At 38.4% G+C, this 23,330-nt stretch overlaps 1 protein-coding gene across 5 annotated transcripts in view; it reads right to left on the bottom strand.

The window, feature by feature from the left end:
* The window catches only part of RBM47 (RNA binding motif protein 47), a 98,281-nt gene extending 78,102 nt beyond the window's left edge, over nt 1–20,179 (bottom strand). For 4 of the 5 annotated variants that reach the window (XM_067531235.1, XM_067531237.1, XM_067531236.1 and 1 more), the window contains exon 1: nt 20,032–20,179. In XM_067531235.1, the coding sequence (XP_067387336.1) occupies nt 20,032–20,045 (14 nt within the window). In that variant the 5' untranslated portion in view covers nt 20,046–20,179. Of the gene's footprint in view, nt 1–18,945; nt 19,690–20,031 lie in introns of those variants that run through there. The other variant, XM_067531241.1, reaches the window with a different exon arrangement.
* Nucleotides 20,180–23,330: the final 3,151 nt, after the last annotated feature.

Genomic DNA, 23,330 nt, shown 5'->3' with positions numbered 1-23,330 from the left:
CCATTCAATTCCAAATTTACTCAAGATTTTGGTACTAATCATTAAAGCCCTCAAAGACTTGGTCTTAGCTATCTCAGAGGTCATCACTCTCTCTGTAACCTGCTGCAATCCTGGAAATATTGTGTCTGACAGAGTCCAGGGTGAAACTCTTAGGAACTGGGGATTGGACATTCCCACTGGCTGGCAGGCACTCATCTGTGGAACACCCTACTACTAGCAATACATATGAGCTTTAATCTTGCCACATTTAGGGCACAACCTATCACCTCCTTCATACAATCTGCCCTCAGTGAAGCCAATGGAATGTATTGTGCAACATCATTCAAGTGATCTGAACAAGTGAGAATACCCTACTCAAAAAAGTGTGGAGAATTTGGTCCATTAGACTTGTTGCTATTTTTTACCTATGCAGTTGGTGCTTAGACACCGAATTGGTAGAGACATTAAAAATTCATAGGTATAGATTAGATAGATTCCCCTGCTTATTTGCAGTTGTCAATCTTTGATGCCAAGTATAATTTTCTTGTGGGTTTGTATTCTGTAGGTGTATTTTAGATATGCTAGTCATTTATTTATTAACATAACCCTTGCGGAGTCACATTGCGTATTAGTGTGAAATTCCAGGATATGAGTCAGCCTATGGACCCTTTTGCATAGTCCGCAATGATCTTTTGCCAAAAATAAAAATAATAATAATAAAAAAAAAAACATTGATTAATGCTTGTTGAAACTTTATTAGTCAAAGTTGTGGGTGTCTTCAGATTGCTGATTATATTCATGTATCATGTAATGGGAAAGGAAAAAGTTAAGGTTCGTTGCTCACAGCAACTTTAGTGTATCGATATCTCACCTGTGATATACTGAGCCTCTGAATGGTCAATGAGGAGGTTCTTTGTGCATCCCTCACATTGAGGGGGAAGAAGGAGAGAGAGAGAGCCAGTTTTAAGATTCCAGGACTGTACCAAAAAATGGGCACTAGTAAAATTGGAATCTTGTCCATCCCCAAATTTTGATGCTGCTGGCCCTCAAACTCAGCATGTTTCCAAGATTCTGTATTCTCAAAGGCTGCTACCAATTCTGATTGCACTTATTTCTAACCAACAGCTGCAGAATGCCTCCACAGCTATCCTAGACTAACCCGTTCCCTGCGGTGGAATAATTTTCCATCCCCCTCTATTGCTATTACTGCATTATTATTCATATCTGATAAGCAGACACACGGGACTGGTGCTCAGTAAGTCCTCAGAGTCTGCCCAGGTTTTTTACTGACTTTATTTAGTGGCAAGTTTCTGGTCCATTTTTTTGGTGAGTTACAATGTCTGAACCATGTACCATTGAAGGTAAGCTCCTGTCAGTATTTAGATGCATTATTTAGCTTTTCAGTTATGCTCCCTATCATAATTTCTCTTTCCCCTGTCAAAGGTATTCTGCCTGATTTTCATTTTACTCCAGTTCACTTTCAACTCAGCTATGCAAGCCAGCCAGAAAATGGAGGTCTAATTATTTTTTGCAAATCACTTTTATTGTTTGTGATCCGGTGCTTACTGTAATATGCAAACGAGAAAAGTCCTACTGCAGTGGTTTGTAACTGAATGTAACTTTACCTCAAAAACTTTCCAATACCTATCATGCTGATATCACACAGCAATTTTATAGTCATATTTTCCTAGAATTTTCTTTTCTTGCATGTGATCAGTAATGGAAATTCAGGTTAAAAGTCTGTCTGATCTTTCAAGCTCTGTCCACACTACAACTTTTTAACTGAGTTTTTAACCAGTTATTAGAATGATTGGTTCTAAACATGGTTTTGTGTCACATACAACATGGTTGAAAAATGGTCATTGGCAGTGAGCCATGACCAGTAAGTTTCATCCCTGTCTGAAGCCTCTGGCATGTGGCTGTCTTCACATAAAGGGGTCAGTACACTGATGGTGGTTTTTGTTTTGCAGTGTGGACAGGACACTGTACCATGTTTGTGTAACCAGTTTTGCCAGTCATTCTTCCCAGTTCTCTATGTGATAGGTTATCACAGAATGCATTGCACCACATTCTAATGTTGCTACTCTGTGTGCTTGTCTTCCGTAAGCACTATCCCCTGTGGAGGCAGTATGGTATAGGCTTTTCAGATTTGTCTAGATTTTCCCAGAATACACTGAGAGAATGCATCCTAAAGGACAAGCATTTGTAGATAGGAATGAATGTGTGGGGAGTGTCCCCACTAACCTTTACAAACATGTCAAATGCCTCAAGTAAACTGGCAATCAGTTAGCTCAAAGTTAAGTCTAGTGTAAAGCCAACCCTAACAAGTTATAAAACCATGGTTAAAAGTTGCTGATTGGACTGGCTGCAGTGAATTTAATGCTCATCATCTCTATGAAACATTAAAAAATGCAGAAATGAAGTTGCTACTATTCATTATTACTGTTACCACTATTAGAGGATTTTCACTATTTTTCAGCATCTCAAAGCACATTAATCACTGGGCAAGATTAATTATACCAATGTAAATCCAAAACAACTCCAGAGTAATACGAGTGACATCAATGAATATGTCAGGGTAAATACATTCAGAATCTGGTTTATTTAATTATAAGTTCTCTAGCCCCTTCTGGTAGTTTGTCAGATTCCATTTTTAATTGTAGTTCCAGTTGAGAAGAAATGCGTAGTACTAAGATGTCACATCTTTACACAAAAACGGTCAGATTCACTCCTGTAGGCACAGGATTTCAAATTGCTCATTGTCTATGGGAAGACTTGCAGCAGAGAAAGATTCACTCTGGCAAAGGACACAAACTGATACCATTGCCACCCAGGGTTCCATAAGGTCCCTACTAATAGAGGCTGACTGAGAAATGTATTACCTGGCCTTGCCAATTTGTGGAGTGCACTGGCTTGGTCCTTATGCCATGGCAGAGTGAGGTTGCAGAGAGACTGTTCCACAGCACTTCCACCTCTGATACACTTCCCACTGTCAGGGTTCAGCATGCTAAATTGCGCTGGCCCCTAAGCACACAGGACCAAATACTCTGCTGGTGTAAATGGGCTCAGCTTCACTGGCATTTTGCCTATTTACATTAGGCAAGAGTCTGGCCCACATTTTTTGTCTTACTGGTTCATAAACACATGAAATACTTAGGAAACAAGGGCCTCTCCATAGTGACTCCTTTCCCAGGATTGTCTCCATCAGAGAAGCTTGAGAGGTGCTTTCATTACAAGCCTTCAAAATATCCAGGTGCCTGTTCTCCATTTTCCTTGTAAAAATATTTAAGAAAAAAGTACCTGCGAAGACATGTGGCCTTTGCACACTCCATGTCCTATTTCATCCACCCTTCCTGGTGGCTGGGCTAGTAGCAGAGAGGAATATTCAAGAAGCATATGGCTGCCACTTCTCACAGAAATCCATAGGAATACCAGCGCTATTTATCGCCCTTGTAGCACCAGTTGCACAGATATAGTTGCTGTTGTACTGTCTCCCCACCCTGTCCCCAGTCCCCCACCCCATCCATGCAGATCTTCTTTATGTCATGGCAGCTCTGCAGCTTGTTTTTGCCCTTTGAGAATCAGGCCCTTTAAATTTTTGGGAGATGGATCCCTATAGTGAAGGTTGAAGTGCATGTGCTGAAGTCATACCTTAGCATCATTATTATTATTGACTGCTGAAGTTCTAATGATGTTTTTTGCACTGTACTAGACACAAATCTGTATTCCCTGAGTATATGATTTCTGCAGATTCAGGTTTGCAGATGCTCTAATTTACTTGTAAATTATACCCCATTTTCACATCTTTCATTTCCAGAGCAAGTGAAAATACTATGCAAGCAGCAATACAAAGCTGATTTGACTGGCAGATCTAGAATTTAATTGGGACACAAATAAATGTACTCATTTAGCCCATTATACAAACATTCACTAGTGCCTTTTTACTGTAACTAATTTTTTCCTTTTATATCAATCGTTCCCTTCTTATCTGGTTTCACTGACTACAGAATTGATGGCCGTTTGCTCATTAGCATTCCTTTTCCAGCCTCGCCTTCTTTTCTATAAGGGTGACTCCACACTTTTTGTGTTAAGACCTGTATACACAGTGTGAAGTTTTGATTTTGGGTTTACCCTACTGTGCTCAATAGTTTAGTAGGTTAAGCACCCCAGTATTTTAATGTGATTAGCTGCCTTACTGACCTCACTCAGCTCTTCTACAATCCCACCAAACCTCTAAAGTTTATTACTTTATTTTGTTGTGTTTTTAATACACAAAGTGAGATGTTACCCTAGTTAGAGAACACACAATGGAGGGCAGCAAAAGATGCTGATATTATCTCTAGAGGTGGGGGGCTACTTTTAAAGAATGTTATCCACTTGTCCAGAAAAACTGGGTTAGCGTTCACCTTCCCTGCTATGCAAGTTCTGCAGCCTATGGTTAAAGAGTCCTAGATTTAAGCTCTAGAAATTGAATGTGGGAGGCATCTCAGATGTCTGTAACAGGTTTACCTTGGAGTTGTTAAATACTTACTCCATGTGATTGGACTAATTAAAAGTTTTTAGTTAAACAAATCCTTGTTTGTGAAAGTATAAAAACTAAGAGGATTAGATGTTTCCACGTTAGTTAAACTAGATATAACTAGGAAACACAGTTGTTGCTATTAATTTTGAAATTTGTTTGCCTTAGCAGGTTTCAATGAAGTTGGTGGATGATGGAATTAATCTGACAAATAAAAAAATCCTGTTATTGAACCCAGGGCATCCCTTTCATTTGAGAATTAACAGGAAGACAGTAAATCAACTGTTATATTTCTTAGAAAAAACCCCTCCTTCCTTAGACAAACTTTTGACAAGCTTTACAAAGTTAAACTCTTCCATCTAAGAAGGGAATAACTCATTTTGCATACTGAGGCCTTTGTTTTGAGTATTTCAGCAACCTTGATTAAAGCTGTTTGATTTTGAATATCCCTTTTGTAAATGAAATATACATGCTATATGGTACATTCATTGTCCAGTAAACTTATAAGCAAGTAATCTGAAAACTACTATTATTTATTTTTATTACTATAGCATCTAGAAGTTCCAGTCAAAATAGTTGCACAGCATATTTGAAGCAAAAAATATTTAACCATCATAAAGCTCAGCAGGCAGTTCAGTATATGATCACACATAACACCTAAAATACCAGGCCATCATTTGTTAACAGACAGAAAATAACATAAAGCCTCATTAATGTTATATTTACAAGCTATGGAGTCTTGTGATTTTTAACCACATTGTGTTTTTACTTCCAGCTAGGTCCCTGTTATTTAACCCCCCCCCCCCCCCCCCCAAAAAAAAAAAAAAAAAAAAAAACCAAAACAAAACAAAAAACAAACCCAGTTTCTTTTAGGTTTATGTGTGACTAAGGAACCTTTTGGTTCCATTGGGAGTAGATTGCTTCAGGAGCTGCTCCGGCCAGGATAGATCACAGCTAAATGGAATATAGTTCCACCAACATATTGTACCCAGTCAGCATTCCCACCTTACAAAAAACTGTACCCAGAATAGAACTTCAGGTTCTCCAGCAGACTGTTTTCTTATTCCCACCCATAATTTCATGATCTGATTCCCAAGTGAGGCAGTCCAGCTCAGCAGGCAGCCAGCAGCATTCAGCATTGTCCTCTGCTGTTACTTATTACTCTACCCATTCTCTTTGCTCCTTCAGGGCTCCAGATGACTTGTGCAGCAGAGATCGCAAAACTCCAAAGTTTCTGTCTTGTTTGTTTCCTCTCTGCCCAAGCCCCAGTTTAGAAAGATTTACTTCTGCTGTCTAGGTAATAATTCCTGAAATGATGAGTCACATTCTTACTTGAATCGGGATGCATTAAGCATGAACATTTGCCATTGGAGCCTTTGAAGGAGGAATAGTGAATTGAAGTGTATATCTAGTGCCAGTAAGGAGACAACAGAGAACAAAAATAGATAACAAAAGCTTTCTCCCCATCACCTAAAATAAAACTTTAGTGGAAAAGGCTCACTGACTCCATCCATTACCTGTGGAAATTTAGAGGAGGATGATCCGCTCTATGGGAATATTGTAACAAATTTCTATTCTGCTGCATTCAGCAATACTGCTCCCCATGGAAACAGGATTATCGTTAAGTCCTAGAAATCATGGTGTGCGTGCTATAGCTAGCATTTTTGGGTGGTCTGGATATGTTATATGTGTGCTAGTGGTCTACTGCTTTAGGGAGGATGAGAACATTTGGAATTCCTGAGTATTTGTGTAAATCTGGCCACTTATTTAGGTGCCCAAGATGGGAACTGTTGCATCTGGAGTTAATTTAAAAATCTGGCCGTAAACATTTTGCTGCTCCTAATATTTTGCCATTTTAGGAGACTGTCAATTCTGCCTATATGACACAGCTGGCTCCGAAATAAATATGATCCCATGCAAACCCAAATCACCAGTAAAAAAAAAAGTATACATTTAGAAAAACTGACTCTTTGAAGAATTTGTGCAAGGTACATTTTTTCTGATGTTTCATTTGTCAGAGTTATCCAGGGAAACTTTCTTGAAAGAGTGTGATGTACTATATACAGTGATATTGCTCTGGATTTAAATAGGATCATAAGGGAGGTGGAGCAGAAAGAGGGAAGTTGAGAGAGATTGATTTTGTGTAGTGCTAGGAAAAACATGTATCTATCTGTTCTTACGTTTCATCACATCATTGTAGGCTGGTGCAGGCTCTAGGTATGAATACAAATTTGGTATATCTTGCAAAAAGATGATCCAAGTAATCTGTAGGTTTCTAGCTTGTTGCATAACAGAAGAGGGAGATTTATGAGGACACCAATGCATTAAATAGTAGCAGCCAAACTTTCACCTCCACCCACACTTTAGGTTTTTGTATGTTTGTGTGTTTTTAATCAGAATACCACCTACACACGCAACCTTATTAAGATTTATAACTACTCACAACTTTGCTAAGACTGATAACCACTGTGTACCAAGAAAATCAATATGTAGTTTGCCTTGAGTATTAATAGGTGGGCCCCCTTTTTAAAAAAAAAAAAAAAAAAAAAGTCAGGTTGCAAATACCATTAGTTGCTATGGAATTTCAGTAGTGGTGTGTGTGAGTGGGTAAATGGGCGGGGAGAGGGAGGCTAGAGACTTCAGGGATCAGGGAAGAATTTGACTCAGAGTGGAAGAAGGAGGACATTCTGGAAAATTGCTGTCCAGCTTTTAGCAGGCTATGATAGAATCCAATATAGAAAGAGACACACATCCTGTTGAAGTCAATGAGAATACTGCCCTTGATTTGAATAGGAGCAGGATTATGTCCAATAATGAAAGGGTAGTTTAGATGCTACGTGTCCTTATAGGCATGCTGACATTATGCAATATGGTAAAGAGTGAAAACCTGTCTAGCACATAACTCTGGTGCATTCAAGGACATACTGCTATTTGTTTTGCAGGCTTACCTCTCTACCAGAGATTAGCAATGTGCCATTAATATCTTCCATTCTAAAGTCATGTAAAATGCCTTATTTTCAGCATTTCAAAACCTGATCTCATTTTCTGAGGGGAACAGTTTTTTGGGTTCAATTTTGCTGCTCAAACCTTTCTCCTGCCTAAAGTTCCTTTGCATTAAAGTTTCTTTTGCCCCAAGCACAGCATACTTTCAGCACCAAATAGAAAAGAACTAACATGATTTTACACAATGAATTTTTTTTTTTAAACCAGGGAGGGAGCTACTTTAAGTCGCCAACCTTTGCTTTCTGGAAATTCTTTGGTGTATTACTGCATAGCAAAGTGGTGTGACAAGGATAAAGAGATTAGAAGTAGTTTCATTTAACTCCTTCTGTTAAAAACTACAAAGGGCATTAACTTATAGCTATGAGTATTGCCACAATTCTTCATAAAAATTCAGTATAAGTGCAGAAAAGTTATAGGCACTAAGAAATTAACAACAAAAGTTAGAATACTAAAAATAAAAATATTCCAAAGACAGAAATAATATAAAGTTACTGAGATTGCATAACTGTAAAAAATAAGCTGACTTGCAGAGTACGGCTGTATATACTGGGGTTTAGCCCTGATTTCTGCCACTGAAGGTCAGTAATCAGTATAGTGTGGATTGTGGTTTTCCTTATCTGCATTAGAGAGTTGTGCTAGTGCAGCTATGCTGGTTGCTGGGCACTGCAAGTGGAAATCGGGGCTAACCCCCCTATTTAGACAAAATCTCAGATACCAAGGGAGCGAATCTATGTTCTTTCTGATCTTCCATTCATAAGTAAATGGGAATTTCAGTATGACTGGAATGTAAGATCAGGCCTCAAAACTTGGAAAAATTATGATAATTTGTTATAAAGGCCCTCTGATACTGTGGTTCACAAAAAAATCACTCTGTGTCTTTCTATCAAGGTCACCGACTCAGTTTTACCGTGAGAAGAATTTAATAATTGTTCCCCTATTAGAGCTGGGAAAACTGTTCCGAGTGAATAATTTACATGGCCACTTGACCCATTTTTCTCTTTGTGAATTATCCATATAGTAGTTTTAAGGAAGTTGTTCACTATTCTGAATTGTTAAAAGAACATGTATGGGGTACATATGGCATTTCAGTTTATTTGTGAAGTAATTGCTTGGACTCTATCTTCAACTATTTGCTATTAATTGTGTGTGAATGGTTACCTAAGTGACTTATTTTGGATTCTTGACTTCAAGCTCTTTGGGGCAGAGACTCATTTCATTGAGTGCATGGTGCCTACAACAATGGGGAGCCTTGATTGGTGTGTTACTGCAATAAAATAAAAATAACAATGGAGCAACATTTACATAGCTGAGGATTTTGTCCAGAATGTTTAACATATTAAGGGCTTGAACCTGAATCATTTAAATCATTGGGAGTTTTGCCACTAACTTCAACAGGTACAGACTTTCAAATGACAAACATCAATTCTAAAATTTTATACATCATCAGTGGGTCTGATTATAAACAAAATGCAAGTTGTGATATCCATTGGGCAAAACAGAGAGAAAGTATTAAACAACACGCACACATCTGAGCCTGAAATCACATAATCTCTAACTCCTGCCCAACTCCTATGCAGTATTCTTAACCTGTCTGTAAAAGAATATAAAAAAGCCATTTCCCTTGCTATTCAGAATTAAACAAGTTTAGCCTCACATTTCCTCCTGTTTGTTAAGTTGCCTTGTTCATGTCAAGCAAACATGCAGATCTTACACTGTAGGGGCAATTTGAACATTGCTGATTCTGATTTTAATCACTTCTTTGTCAAAGCACTCAATATAGTAAGGCTTTTAAAAAATTATGGTCCAAATCAATCTATACCATATTCATAGCATGTTAGAGAATAAATAAATAGAGATCATATTTCCAATATCCCATTCATTACCTTCTGATATGAAAAGACAAGTTCATTTCAGGTAAACTGAGTGGTATGTCAACTTCATTTATGAATAATTGTCTAATGCGGGGGGGAACCTTCAGTAGAATAAGTGGATTTCTGATTTCTACACTACTATTTTCTATGTTTAAAAAAAGCAGGTGTGTGTGTGTGTGTGTGTGTGTGTGTGTGTGTGTGTGTGTGTGTGTGTGTGAGAGAGTGAGAGAGAGAGACAGAGATATAATATGAGGAGTAATGTGAAAGTTTGATCTTGAAGGATGCTGCATGCTTGCTGAGACTCTGCAATTCCTATCAACTGTCTGGGAGAGGTGGCTACCAAGGTAAGGGAAAAGCTCAACATTTTCCAGGGGTTAACTGCTGATGACAATTTGAGGGAGAAGGGGGGCAACTTGTGCTGGGACAGGCTAGTGGAACACCTTATCCTTCCCAATGTTGAGGGAAAGTCCTAGGTTATGATAGGTGCCTGAGAAGAGATCTAGGGTTGATTGCAAGTCAGCTTTGGTGTGTGTGAGGATAGCACAGTTGTCAGCATACTGAAGGTTGGAAATAACATGCTGGTGACCTTAGTTTTAGAATGAAGACACCACAGATTGAAAAACTGGCCATCCACGCAATACTCAATCGCAATTCCAGAGGAAAGTTGGTCATGAATAAGAATCAAGATAGATAACCAAAATAGATGGAGAAAAGGGTTGGAGCAATAACACAATCCTACTTAACATCAGTATGGATGGTGAATAGGCCATCTCTAACCCATCCCAGAATATGGACATCAGTTTGATCATGGGCTCTGACGATTACATAGTCAGGAAGATGCCAGTGTTTGGAATGTGGGTGTTTCCAAGTGGTCTTATATTTGTCCCTCTGTCTAAAGATGGTATTTATAATGAGAAAATCATGCTTCACACATTTACTGAGGAGAGGAATGCCATTGGAGTTAACTTTCCCCACTCCTTCCTTCCCAATGGTGTCTCTCCAGAGTTCAGGATGTTGCCCAACTCTTGCACTGAAGTCACTCATGAGGATAAGCTTGTCTTTCTTGGCTGTAGCACTGAGAACTGCATCAAAAGCACAGTAGAATTACTTCTTGTTGTTTTCATCATCATCAAGTGTGGAAGCATATGCATTCATGACTGTGGCATACTGGTTGTTACTAAGCTTAAGATGCAGAGTCATCAGATGTTCATTAATACCCATCGGGATTTCTAAAATCTGGCTAGCAATCTTGTTCTTGATGGCAAAACTAAAGAAGGTATAGCCACCTCCATCTTCTTTCAGTTGACCTTCATCTGCCCGACTGGTCTCATTTAGGGCATTAATATCGATGTCATATCTTACAAGTTCCATAGCTATTATGACAGTTCTTCCTTCAGTACAGTCATTCTTTGGGGAATCCATGACAGTGCGAATATTCCAAGTGGTGAACTTCATTACTTTGCTGCTTATGCTCTGACTGTAGGTAGAGTGAGCCCATTGGACATGGCCATCCAGCTAGGGGGAGGAGAGAAAGGGTTGAGATAGCCTATGTTTAGGGCACCTTTTCTAGCAGAGGGCATCCTAAAAAGGACTGCTCAGTTGCAGCCACAGCTGCTGAATTGCACTCTGTCTCACAAGTCCAAGCGCAAGACGACCAACACACGCCTGTTACCTTTGTGCAGATTTGTGGCGAGGGACTCCCAGAGATCCACTGCTTTTGTCCCCACCAGCACTCATCCATTGGACTTTATTAGTAGACGATGTTAACACCCTTGGGAGAGGCCTACGTGTAAAACCTTTTAACATGCAAGAGCCAGTGCACAGACATCAACCTCACAAAACTTGACAAGATGGAGCCCTGGATCTGCTGGCAGGGAAATCCGAGACAACTGGAGGTCTCCAACTTGCTGCAGCCCTCATTCACCTTCACAGCCACAGGGTACTGACAAGTCCACAGATATGCCTGTTCCACCATTGGGATTTTGAGAAGTTTGGACTGTCCTTTGCCCGGAACCTCACCTCAGAACTGTTTGCCAAGGGTGACCCTGCCAGGAGTTCAAAACTCCAGACGACATAATTCTCAGGGTCACTGGGACACACAAGTCTCTCCATCATAACAAGGTAATGGTCCAAGGAGGGGTTGATTTATAGTAAAATGTCAGTATATTCCAATTGTTTCTACTATCAGGAATTCATAATATAATTCTGCTAATGCAACCTAGATGGAGCTACTATAAGATGGGTGCTTAACTGGTTGGAAAACCATTCCCAGAGACTGGTTATCAGTGGTTCACAGTCAAGCTGGAAGGGCATATCAAGCTGGGTCCCACGGGGATTGGTTCTGGATCTGGTTCTGTTCAATATCATCCTCAATTATTTAGATAGTGGCATAGACAGTGTATAAAGTTTGCAGATGATACCAAGCTGGGAGGGCTTGTAAGTGCTTTGGAGGATGGGATTAAAATTCAAAATCATCGGCACAAACTGGAGAAATGGTCTGAAGTAAATAGGATGAAATTCAATACGGACAAATGCAAAGTACTTCATTTAGGAAGGAACAATCAGTTGCACACGTACAAAATGGGAAATGGCTGCCAAGGAAGGAGTACTGTGGAAAAGAGTCTGGGGGTCATAGTGAATCACAAACTAAATATGAGTCAGCGGTGTTACACTATTGCAAAGAAAGCAAACATCATTTTAGGATATATTAGCAGGAGTGTTGTAAGCAAGACACAAGAAATAATTCTTCCCCTCTACTCCATGCTGATTAGGCCTTAACTGGAGTATTGTGTCCAGTTCTGGGCACCACATTTCAGGAAAGATGTGGACAAATTGAAGAAGTCCAGAGAAGAGCAACAAAAGTGATTAATGGCCTAGAAAACATGACCTATAAAGGAACATTGAAAAAATTGCATTTGTTTAGTGTGAAGAAGAAAAGACTGAGAGGGGACATAACAGTTTTCAAGTGCATAAATGGTTGTTATAAGGAAGAGGGAGAAAAATTGTTCTCATTAACCCCTGAGGATAGGACAAGAAGCAATGGGCTTAAATTGCAGCAAGGGCAGTTTAGGTTGGACATTAGGAAAAATTTCTTAACTGTCAGGGTAGTTAAGCACTGGAATAAATTACCTAGAGGGGTTTTCAAATATTCATCATTAGAGATTTTTAAAAGCAGGTTGAACAGACACCTGTCAGGAATGGTCTAGATAACTAGGTCCTGCCCTGAGTGTTGGAGACTGGATTAGAACACCTCTCGAGCTCCATTCCAGTCCTACGAGTCTATGATTCTATGATTCTACTTTAATCAATCTGATTGGAAAATAGATGCAGAGCCAAATTCATCTTTGGTGTAACTGTTGAATTCAGTGAAGTTGAACCAGGGATGAATTTGGCCCTAATATTTTTAAAGCTACTATAGAAACAGATCATAGATGAGCAATAAACTGGATTCTTCAAACTTCATCTGAGGTCATTCAGATGTTTGGAAGGATATCTTCAATTAAATATTATAATAGTTGCATTCATGACATCATTCATCCTGTGATCACAGAGCAGTTTACAAACACCGTGAAGGATTATCCTAATTTTTCAAGTGAGGAAACTAACACACAGACTTTGAGAGACTTGATCAAGGTAACATACTGCTAGTGGCAGAATTTAGAACAAAAACAGAGGCTGAATCATCACTGAGCATCCCTTCCTCAACACTCCAAAGACAAAACTCCCTGGATTTGGAAAAAGGAATTTTATGTAACCTCTCTCTCTCATGTGTGCACATGCACACACACACACACACACAGAGAACATTATTAAGATTGCAAAGTCAAACATTTAAAAGTTAAGTAATGTCACAGTTAAGGTTGCCTGTGCAACCTTAATTCAGTCGCCTTGTGTGTAGGCATTATGATAAACTCTATAACTGCATGATCACATACTATTCCACAGGACCCCAGCATCATTCAGTGTACAGGATGGACACCGCTCACTTAATGAGAAGCTATGCAATATTTTATTTTCTCACTGTTCAATATGTGGCCCCAGGCCTTATTTACTGTTGAAACCATACTCTGAAGATAGAACTATTAACTTCCTCATGGGCTTTTTCTATGGCTCTCATCAGTACAGTATCCGAGTGCTTTACAAATATTAATGAATTTATCTTCACACCACCTCTGTGAGATGAGAGGGGTGGTATTATCCTTTTTACAGTTGAGGAAGTGAGGCACAGAGAGATATTAAAGTCAAAAGTGTCCATTAGTTTTGGGTGCGCTATTTGAGATGCCAAGGCCCAGATTTTTCAGAGCACTCACTCAGCATTATGCAGCACTATATATGTTCAAAGCACAGCTCCCAGTGACTTCAATTGCAGCTGTGAGTGCTCAACTCTTTTGCACATCAGACTCAGGGTATCGAATTGGGCATCCAGATAACAAGGAATACATAGTAATTACCTGAGGAAACTTTGGTTTATGTGACTTAACTAGCATCACATAGGAACTGTGTGGCAGAGGCAGGGATAAAACCCAGGTCTCATGGGCAGAATTCAACTGCCTTAACCATGAGACCATCCCTTCTCTTTTTGTAGTCCCCTGCCTCATTCATCACAGGTTTTCCAACTTCTACAACAAATGAAGCAGGGGTCCTTCACTTGCTCCTGCATGACACAACCCCAGTTAATCCCTAGAGCAAGTCCAGCCTGTTCACTGAATAAGGCAGGGCTCCAGTGGGAAAAGTAATATGTAATCATGTAATTTAAGACTGTATAATAATGCATACACACATGGGGGTTGAATTAAGTTCACACGGGGAACCTGGTTGGTTCCTGTTTTCAGATCATTAATGGTTCCTGTTTTCAGATTATCTTCAACCCATCTCATTTATTAAAGCCCAGCCCATTATTACTTGTGTTGCAGTTGTGCCTAGGAGCCCAGTCGTGGACTAGGACCCCAGTGTATTAGGAACTGTCCAAACATAGACTAAAAAGAGGCTCCCTGTCCCAAGAAGTTTACAAGCAAAGAAAAAGACCAGAGGTAACAGGCACAGACACATGGGGGAGCAAAAGGAAACAAAGGGATGATAGCAGTCAGCAATTCTGTACTATATACTGTTCTGTACTGTATACTGTACTGTATACTGTTCTCTCTATAGTACAGAATCGCCTTTCATAAAGATCTTAAATCCCATGGTTTTGGCTGAGTTTTGCGTTGATTCTAGAACTCAAAGTGACATGCACAGGACATAAACAACAAAATGCATCTAATCCTCTCTAAATTGAAAATGGTGTTTCACACAGTGCTAAGAAGTAATTACAGGATTGTTGGTCTGCTCTGGGGTCTTTAACTAAATATACTCATCTAGGCATGTATAAAGGTTTACTGCAGGTTTAGATGGAAATGGCTTATTCGTGGTTTCAGAAAAAGCTAGTTGGGGAAAACTCTTGCAGTCATTAAAGATGCCATGGTACTTTTCACAGGAGTGGGTGTATTAACCCTGGCATCTGGGGCAAATCTGAGCTTGGATAACTGGAGTATGCCTATAGTTTCATTTACCCTCTTAAAAAAAAGTAATTATTGATGTAAAATGGGTGATATTTTCCACTCCAGAGGTATATTTCTATTATCCCTATGCATACTCAGTACATTTCTATAAAGTGCTTTGGGATCTTCTCTGATAACTTGATATTTATGCAGTGACGTATCCAAGCTGGCAGTTGTTGTTTACACACAGACAAACCTAAACCTGTCTTGGAAGAAGCAAGTCATTCTACTTCCTACTTAGTGCTTAATGGTCCTTCTCATTTACACAGGTTTTGCACCAGTACAGTAGATTGACTTCAGTGGCATTACTGAAGTAACCAGTGTAAATGAGAGGGTGATCAGACCCATATTGTTTGCATAAGATGGGAAAGAGCTAAACTTGATCCTTAACTTTTAAGCTCTATGGGATGTACATAGAGTTTTTCTCATTCATTCTGTAAGATGCATCACAATTGGGATGATGCTTCAACAAAGAAAATTCTGTTGAGGAGCTAGATGGCTCCAGGTGTTGGTAAACAGGATACAGAGCTTTCTGGGTTGCCAATTAAATCCAGCCCAGTGTGGGACTGAAAATTGTTACTGTCTAAATGGCTTTTTAGTATCCTATTTGAAATAGGTCTGATGCTTTTTTAGTTTGTTTCACCCCCTTCATTCCCCAAATTATCCCACCTTTGCCTTTACCCCTTCCCAAAATTTTTGCAACTCAAATAGGTAAAAATATTAATTTACAATCTGAATGTTATCTTGTGAAAAGTATATTCTAAAAAAAAAAGTCCTGTCTGCTGAGAGGGAGTTCCACTGTGGTTTTCAGCAGATAAAATGTAAAAAGAAAACAAACAAAAAAGCCCCCAAACATCAGGCTATCCATCGACTTTGCAGTTAATAAGAAGTTGTTGTGCTCCATTGAATTTACTGTGTCACCAAAACCCTTGCAAGTCTTAACTATACAAAGCCTACATTGTCTTGACAAGGATACTGAGAAGATGTGCCTGATCTTGGCAGGAGCTAGGTGTACCCAGAACCATGTTGTTAAAAAATAACAACAAAAAGAAATATTCTTTTAGGCCTCTTACTAGGAAAAATAACAAGCACTGTTCTTACTACTCCTGTGTAGCATACACTGGTCAATTTTAAAAGCATGAAAATTGAAATATTATATATATATACACACACACACAGAACACAGTGACCCAAGTATAATTTAGTGGAGGGATGTTCAGATTTGAGATTTTGCTTTAGATTCATTTCCAATATTTAGATGTAAACATTCTGAAAGAGAGAGAGCCAATCTCCATGCATAACTATCAGTCTACAGAGTTAACTATGAAAGGACTGGCAGATTTATTTCCTCACTAAGGGCCAAATCCCTTTCCTAGGTCCCCTAGAAATCAATAGCGAAACTCCCATAGTCTTCAATAGGAACAGGATTTGGCCATTAAGTCTCTACCATGGTTTGTCAATGCATATACTTTCTTCGTATACTTCTTAGCAATTTGGATCATTCTTAATTTGAGAACTCTTTCATGCCTGCTCAGGGGCAACAGTTTGAATTTTATAAAAGGGAGATGAAATTATACATTCAGATGAGTGCAATATAACGATTACTGGAGTTTATAATCCTGACTGCAATGTATTCTTCATCCAGGAAAATGCATACATGACCCATTATTCTGAACCAATGTCAGCATGCATATGTTTGTTCAGAATAGCCTTAATAGTGTTCAAATCTTTTTCAACTGCACTTTGAAGGTGATTTTTTTGAATATGCTAACAAATATGACATATAGTTAACCATAAAAATGGACCTTACCAGATGCTGGTGTTTTTAGAGAGATTAATACACTTCTGATGTAGAAGAATTACCATCTACATTTTTGTTATTGAATATATGCATTGACAACCAACTCAGACTAGATCCAAGCACTTGCTTTTAGTTTTTTTCTAGGCAGTCAATGTTAACAGAGAAAGTACAGCAGACATTTTAAAAATCCTAAGTGCAGTCATATGAATTTCCCTAATATCAAACACTCATACAGCTTTCACAGACGAGCTTCTATCATATGACAGTGATGATTGAATGAGTATAATGCAACTTTTTACAATGTACAGAACAGCAAATCATAACACCAAACAAGAAATGTGGATGGCCACAAATTTAAACCCTGATCCTGCAGTAATCTCCATGCAGCTGCACTCCTCCACCTATAAAAGTTCTACAGTAATCAATGGGGTTCCATGCATTGATCAGGGCCTTAGATCAAGTTCTTCTTGAAACAATATTCCTGTAAGCATTTGCCAGTTTAGCTGTTTAAAATAAGTGCTCTTATCCAAAAGCATTTAGCTTTATTTTATAGTTGGCTGTTTACAGCACATTCCTTTAATTTTTGTAATCAAATATTGATTTTTTCAGACTGGACTGGAATATTAAAGTACAGATATTATTAGGATTAGATTTACATGTCAGCTATGTTTTGAATACTGCTTTAGAAACACTGTAGTCCTAAAGTTAGCCTGCCTTGTTGTGAGTCTCTGAAATCCCAAGATATGTGAGAGAAAGAGAGAGGGCCCGATTCTCATCTCAGACAGATTATAAATCATGAATAGCTCGACTGAAGTTAATGAAGTTGCTTCACTGGAGTAAAACATGAATGAGCAAAGAATTCAGCCCAGTAACAGAATATGAGAGGGAGAGAAACTAAGAATACAACAAAATGTTTTCCCCTCATTTATTTTTCAAACTCTGATGTTATTTCAACTGTATAGTTTGATTTTTAGCCTTATTAGTAATTAAAACATGAATCTCTGTTAGATAACACCAAAAATATACTGCTATTTGGAGTTTATCTAATTTTCCTTTCTCAAGAGTTCATGTTGTCTTCAGTTTTCCATTGTATACCAGGATCTGCTTAATACCACAAGTGACCTTTCACCTTTATGATCTGGCACCTGCAGTACTTGGAGATGTTTAGTATATAATGTTGCATATCCCTCTGGCAATAGTGGTAAAGTACAACAACTTGCTACATATTTGTTGCAAATGCCTGATGTATGTTTTTTCTTTTCTCACCCTTACCATCATGTGAGCTCAGCATTAGACTTGTGAAAAATAACTTGGACAATCTTGCAATGTATTATTATATAAAACTGGAAATCTCATAAAGACACCACTATTACATTCAAACTAGCCCTGGGACCAAGGTCTGCCCTGGGAACTCAACTGGGTGGCATAGGGCAGATTGCAAAATCTAATCTTTTATTTTGTTTTTTGTTTTGCTGTAGCCCACTTTTAAAGTTCTGTGACGTTAGCCCCAATCTTTATTTTAAATTCCCAATGGGAAATGAACTGTATAATTTTAACTTGTCAGACAAACTGTTTCTTTTTACATGCGTAGGGAGACATGCCCCAACAATCCTCATCTAACCACACATAAATCTAACTAAAGGTAAACAAAGGTGGGATCTAGTCCGGTAATATATTTTATTTTTAAATAGCTATTAGAAAAGTTCTGTTCTCGTCATTTTAATTGCATCTAGTCAGAGATCCCAACCAGCTGCCTTGTTAATTTGTAATTTGTCATCCATCATAATTATGTCACCACTACATGTTCTGCACAGACTATAATATTTGAACTTCAAAAAAATGTTTACTTCACTATTTAACACAGCAGATAAGAAGACACTACCATGTTATAACTTGTTTGATATGAAGATTCACAAAATCTTTTAAACTAAAATTTTTTAAATAGTGTACGTACCAGAAATCACTTTTCAGTCTTATCTTTTTTGATGTTTTTCTTTTCCTTTCTAATCTTACAAGTTTTTCAAGAAAGAATCCTGTCCATTGCTCAATCACTTGAAAGGAGTCATCAAAATTTAGTTCAACTTGTGGTTTTGTTTCTGTTTTTTACAGAAATTATTTTAAACACTTTTCCAAAAATATCTTATATCCCACCATGTTCTGAAAACAATCACAAGAGAATAAACCCTGCAGCAAGGACACAGGGGGATAGCACAGTGATCACAAAAATGTACCTACCTGTATTGTGTTTCTGAAGACAGTCTCTACACTTAAGCACCATTCACAGAGAAGAAAGAGTTTCTGGGCAGCAATCTAATGCATCTTCTTACTTTTTCTAATGTTCTGCTAAATGAAGAGTGTTGAGCAACTCCCTACAATGCTGTTTAAAAGCAACAGATCTTTTAGACTTAACCCCCTCGTTTCACTCTCTGCCTTTTTAGAGTTTCTGAACAACTGAAATGTGTACTGAGAAACTTGCAATTAGTAATACCAGCTAAGCTGAAACCCTTGATTCTCACTGACCTAAAATGCACATTCCAAAGTACTAAACAGGAGTGCTAATCAGAAGGCACTCTTTTAGACTAAATTCCTGACTAGACTAGACATAAAGCATAAAAATTAAGCTAAGCTATTACACTACAAGAGCCTAGTTTCTGCCCACTGGCTTGGTAAAGCCAGCGATCTTTCAGGAGCACACACTGAAACGGTGACTGTGAGAGGAAAATGTTAAGTGTCTCATCTCTCTGTTCTTTTTTTTTTCCTTCCCCCTCTCTTGTTCTCACTGCTCACAGTAGCAAGGTTGTCTCTTGTATACTCCCTGCCCTTAAACTCACCAAACCAGATTTTTACTTCCAACACCAGCAACTTCCCGTAAATCTGAACTGAAATTTTATCCTGTTCACTGAGCATTGCTGGCTCAATGCCAGCGCAGCATTCCTGTTGTTTTAGGACTGCAGATACCTTTGCTTTTTAAAAAACAAGGGCGGGGGGGGGGTGGAGGAGGCAGGGAGAATCTGAAGAGATGTAAAGGCAGGGGTGAGAGAGACACTTGGAAACAGTTTAAGTATTGCTTGCCACCCCCTGTTTGTTTGTTTTTTAAATAAATCAAAAATGGAGTTCCAATGTGACTAACAGAGAGAGGGAATATATCCTTCTCATTAAAATGGAACCACCTATTTGCTGAACCACCTGCTTGATCTCTGCACATTTGTCAAATTGCTTTTGGAGCAAGATGTTAAATCATACCTTAAATCATGGGTTTCTTTCCCCCAGTTATAAAACAATTTAGGTTTTCTTTACTAGAAACAAATCAATAGTACTCACCTGAGGCACAGCATGGCTTGAATTAGTACAGGAAGGTATTGCACTAGGAGAAACCCTCAAGCTTTCCTGATCCAGTTTCATCAATGCAATGGTTGTGCTTGTTAAAGAAGTGCCTCATTTCACCCTCTTCTGACCTGAAGTTACATCTGGTTTCTAGAAAAGGAACAAAAGAGAAACTAGTTTTAGAAACAACAACCAAGCCCTTTTTTAACCTCCCTGTGATCTTTCTGACAAATGTTTTTTAACCCCAAAAGAAACAATGATGCCAGACAATAAACTTTCTCTTCCCACCCCTTTTACCTTACCTGCCTATGCAAGGGTTAAGTAGGCTGATGTATTTAAACAAAGCACAAAACCTGTTTATAGTAAATGCAATCAGCCAACAGAAATCTAATTCAGTACTTGTGACTAAACAAACTGGAACAGGAAGCACACATCATCAGAAATTTTTTAAAAGTACTGATTCCTGCTTGCACTGTCATGCAACTGAAAAATGTTTCTGCTTCTCTTTAGAGTCTTTTGTTCAAGGGCAGTTCACTTTTTTCTGTGAAAAGTTTAATACACTGATGTTTAATTGTTTGCATTCAAACACTTGATAGAACAATGTTTGCTTTTTTGTACAGAATTCTATGGAACCTTTTTGTTATTTTTCTTGCTTTGGGGAGGGGATGGTTCTGTAGCTAGGTTTTATTTTAAAATTATTTTTTGTAATTTATGAGAGGTGTACATAGTACCTTTATTGTATTATACTTGCACATAACAAGAACTCAAACAGAAGGTTACTGAAGAGTCATAAATGTTTAAATGTTGAAGGTAGATAATACCAAGGGTTAAAGCTACTGTTGACAATATTCTGCAACCGTATTTGTAAATGATTATAAAATGCTGCCAGCGTTATCACCTGGGTAGATACTAAACCTGCCCTTAAGCCTAAATTTCTCTGTTACATTTTTATGTAAGCGAAAGTTACATTGACTCCTACTATGAGAGTTCTGTAGCACTTTAAAGACTAACAAATTTAATTTCAGCAGGCATAAGCTTTCGTGAGCTTCAGCTCACTTCCTCAGATGCAGTTGGTAGAAATGATAAAGCAAATAGGTAACATATATAGTAAGCAACATTTACATATCCAAGAGCATAGATAACAATGGGGTAGGTGGATAAAAGCCAGGTACTTGAGTCCTAATGACAACCATTGAGTAGGAGGTGAGAATGGGTGATCAGAGCAAATTACTTCTTGTAGTGAGATAGCCATTCCAAATCCCTGTTTAAACCCAGTTTGCAGATAATTTTTTGCTTGAAGAAGAACTTCAGGAGTAGGCCCATATTACTATAATAAAACCAAACAGTCACATACTAAAATCTGAAGTCTTGGAATGAGTGCCTAATGAATGAATCTCATGCACTTACTCAGTGCATAGTTTCAATATTCCTAATTTTTGTGTAATCATATCCATTTTTCCCCAACCAATCAAATACACTATTCCTCTAAGAAATCTATAGTCATGTCAAATGTTAGGTTTAAACTTCAGCTGTTTTTTGCTGTAGCCTAGCTCAAATAGACTAGTGTTAGAATTTTGTTAAGTGAGAAGTGCATTTTTCCCATTGCACCATAACTCAAAGAGGGATAAAAGGATTAGCTTAAATTTTCCAAAAATTCATCTTGAGGAAGAACGCAAGTATAGGAAATTTTGGCCCCAAAGGTGGTGAACGTTTTGGGAAGTCACAAGCATTACTGAGCAAATAATGGGGGGAAAAAATGTCCACAAGCATTTATTTGAATTAAAATGTGAAAGTGATTCAACTGTATTTACAACCATTTCACATAAACATTTGGGCAGCTGAGCGTTGTTAGAATAAATATTCTTGCAAAGCAAATGTTGAGGGTTTTGCAAGGGTATATTCACAAATTCTGACTTAGCACTATGTTGGTGAAGGCCACATCCTGAAGTCCTGGCTCTTTATTCAGTATACCGTGTAGACTCAGATGATAATAAGGATTTGGGAAAAAACTCTTACTAACTCCATCAACTTAAGGCTTGGCCCTAACTATTTAAAAGTGGATGAAAATATCCCTGGAGATTTATGATAATATATATTTGTAACTGGATTTTTAAAGATAACAAAGAAACACAAAACAATTTATCCAGGACCTTAAAGCCCAACCTGGAACCAGAGTCTTTTTTTCCCCCTATATGTTCCAGCTGTCCAATTTACAAAGAAGTTTAGTAAGTCCAACTGTGGGGAGCTCTTTAAGAGCAAAGCAAAAAGTGATCCAGTGCAGGAATGTAAATGAGATGTGCTATAATTTGCTGCAATACCCATCACTCTGTCAGGTTTAAATGAGTCAAGTGCATTCAGAACTCTGTAGTAGTGAACACAGGTTTCCTGTTCCCTTGCCAAGCCATGGTAGGGTTTCTAACTAAAAGAAAAGAATTTAATGAGTTCACAGCAAAGTGAATTAGGTTAAATGTAGCATGATTAGAGTATGAACGCTAATCTTAAAAGCAAAAGCACTTGATTGAGGAAGGTGCCCTTCAAAGCTGATTCTACCAGTTGTAACTGAAAATTCTGACCAGACAGTAAATGCTTTGTCTAAACAGTTATGGGGCTTCCTGCTGAAATTTCATAGAATCATAGAAATATACGGCTGGAAGGGACCTCGAAGTTAGCCCCCACTGCTCAGGCAGGACCACGGAAACCTTGATCATTCCTGACAGTTGTTTGTCCAACTAGTTCTTTAAAACATCCAAAGACCGGGATTCCACAACCTTCCTTGGAAGCCTAGTCCAGTGCTTAATGAGCCTTAAAGTTTTTCCTAATATCTAACCTAAATCTCCCTTGCTGCAGATTAAGCCCATTACTTCTTGTCCTACCTTAATTGGATATGGAGAACAATTGATCACAGCCCTGAATATACTTGAAGACTTTTATCAGGTGTCCCCCCCGACCCCCAGTCTTTTCTCAAGAGTTTTTTAACCTTTCCTCATAGGTCAGGTTTTCTAAATCTCTTATCATTTTTGTTGCTCTCCTCTGGACTCTCTCCAATTTGTCCATATCTTTCCTAAAGTGTGGTACCCACAACTCCAACTAAGGCCTCACCAATGCCGAGTACAGCTGAACAATTACCTCCTTTGTCCAACATACAACACCCCTGTTAATACACCCCAGAATGTATTAGCCTTTTTCATTACTGCATCACATTAACTCATACTCAATTTGTGATCCATTTATAACCCCCAGATCCTTTCTAGAAGTATTATCACCCACCAATTATTCCCCATTTTGTAGCTGTGCAT

The sequence above is a fragment of the Emydura macquarii genome, unplaced genomic scaffold (assembly GCF_026122565.2).
Source record: "Emydura macquarii macquarii isolate MOO-44397 ecotype Brisbane River unplaced genomic scaffold, CSIRO-AGI_Emac_v2 contig_3128, whole genome shotgun sequence".
Lineage (NCBI taxonomy): Eukaryota > Metazoa > Chordata > Testudines > Chelidae > Emydura > Emydura macquarii.
This window is presented reverse-complemented; position numbering and strand designations above follow the sequence as displayed.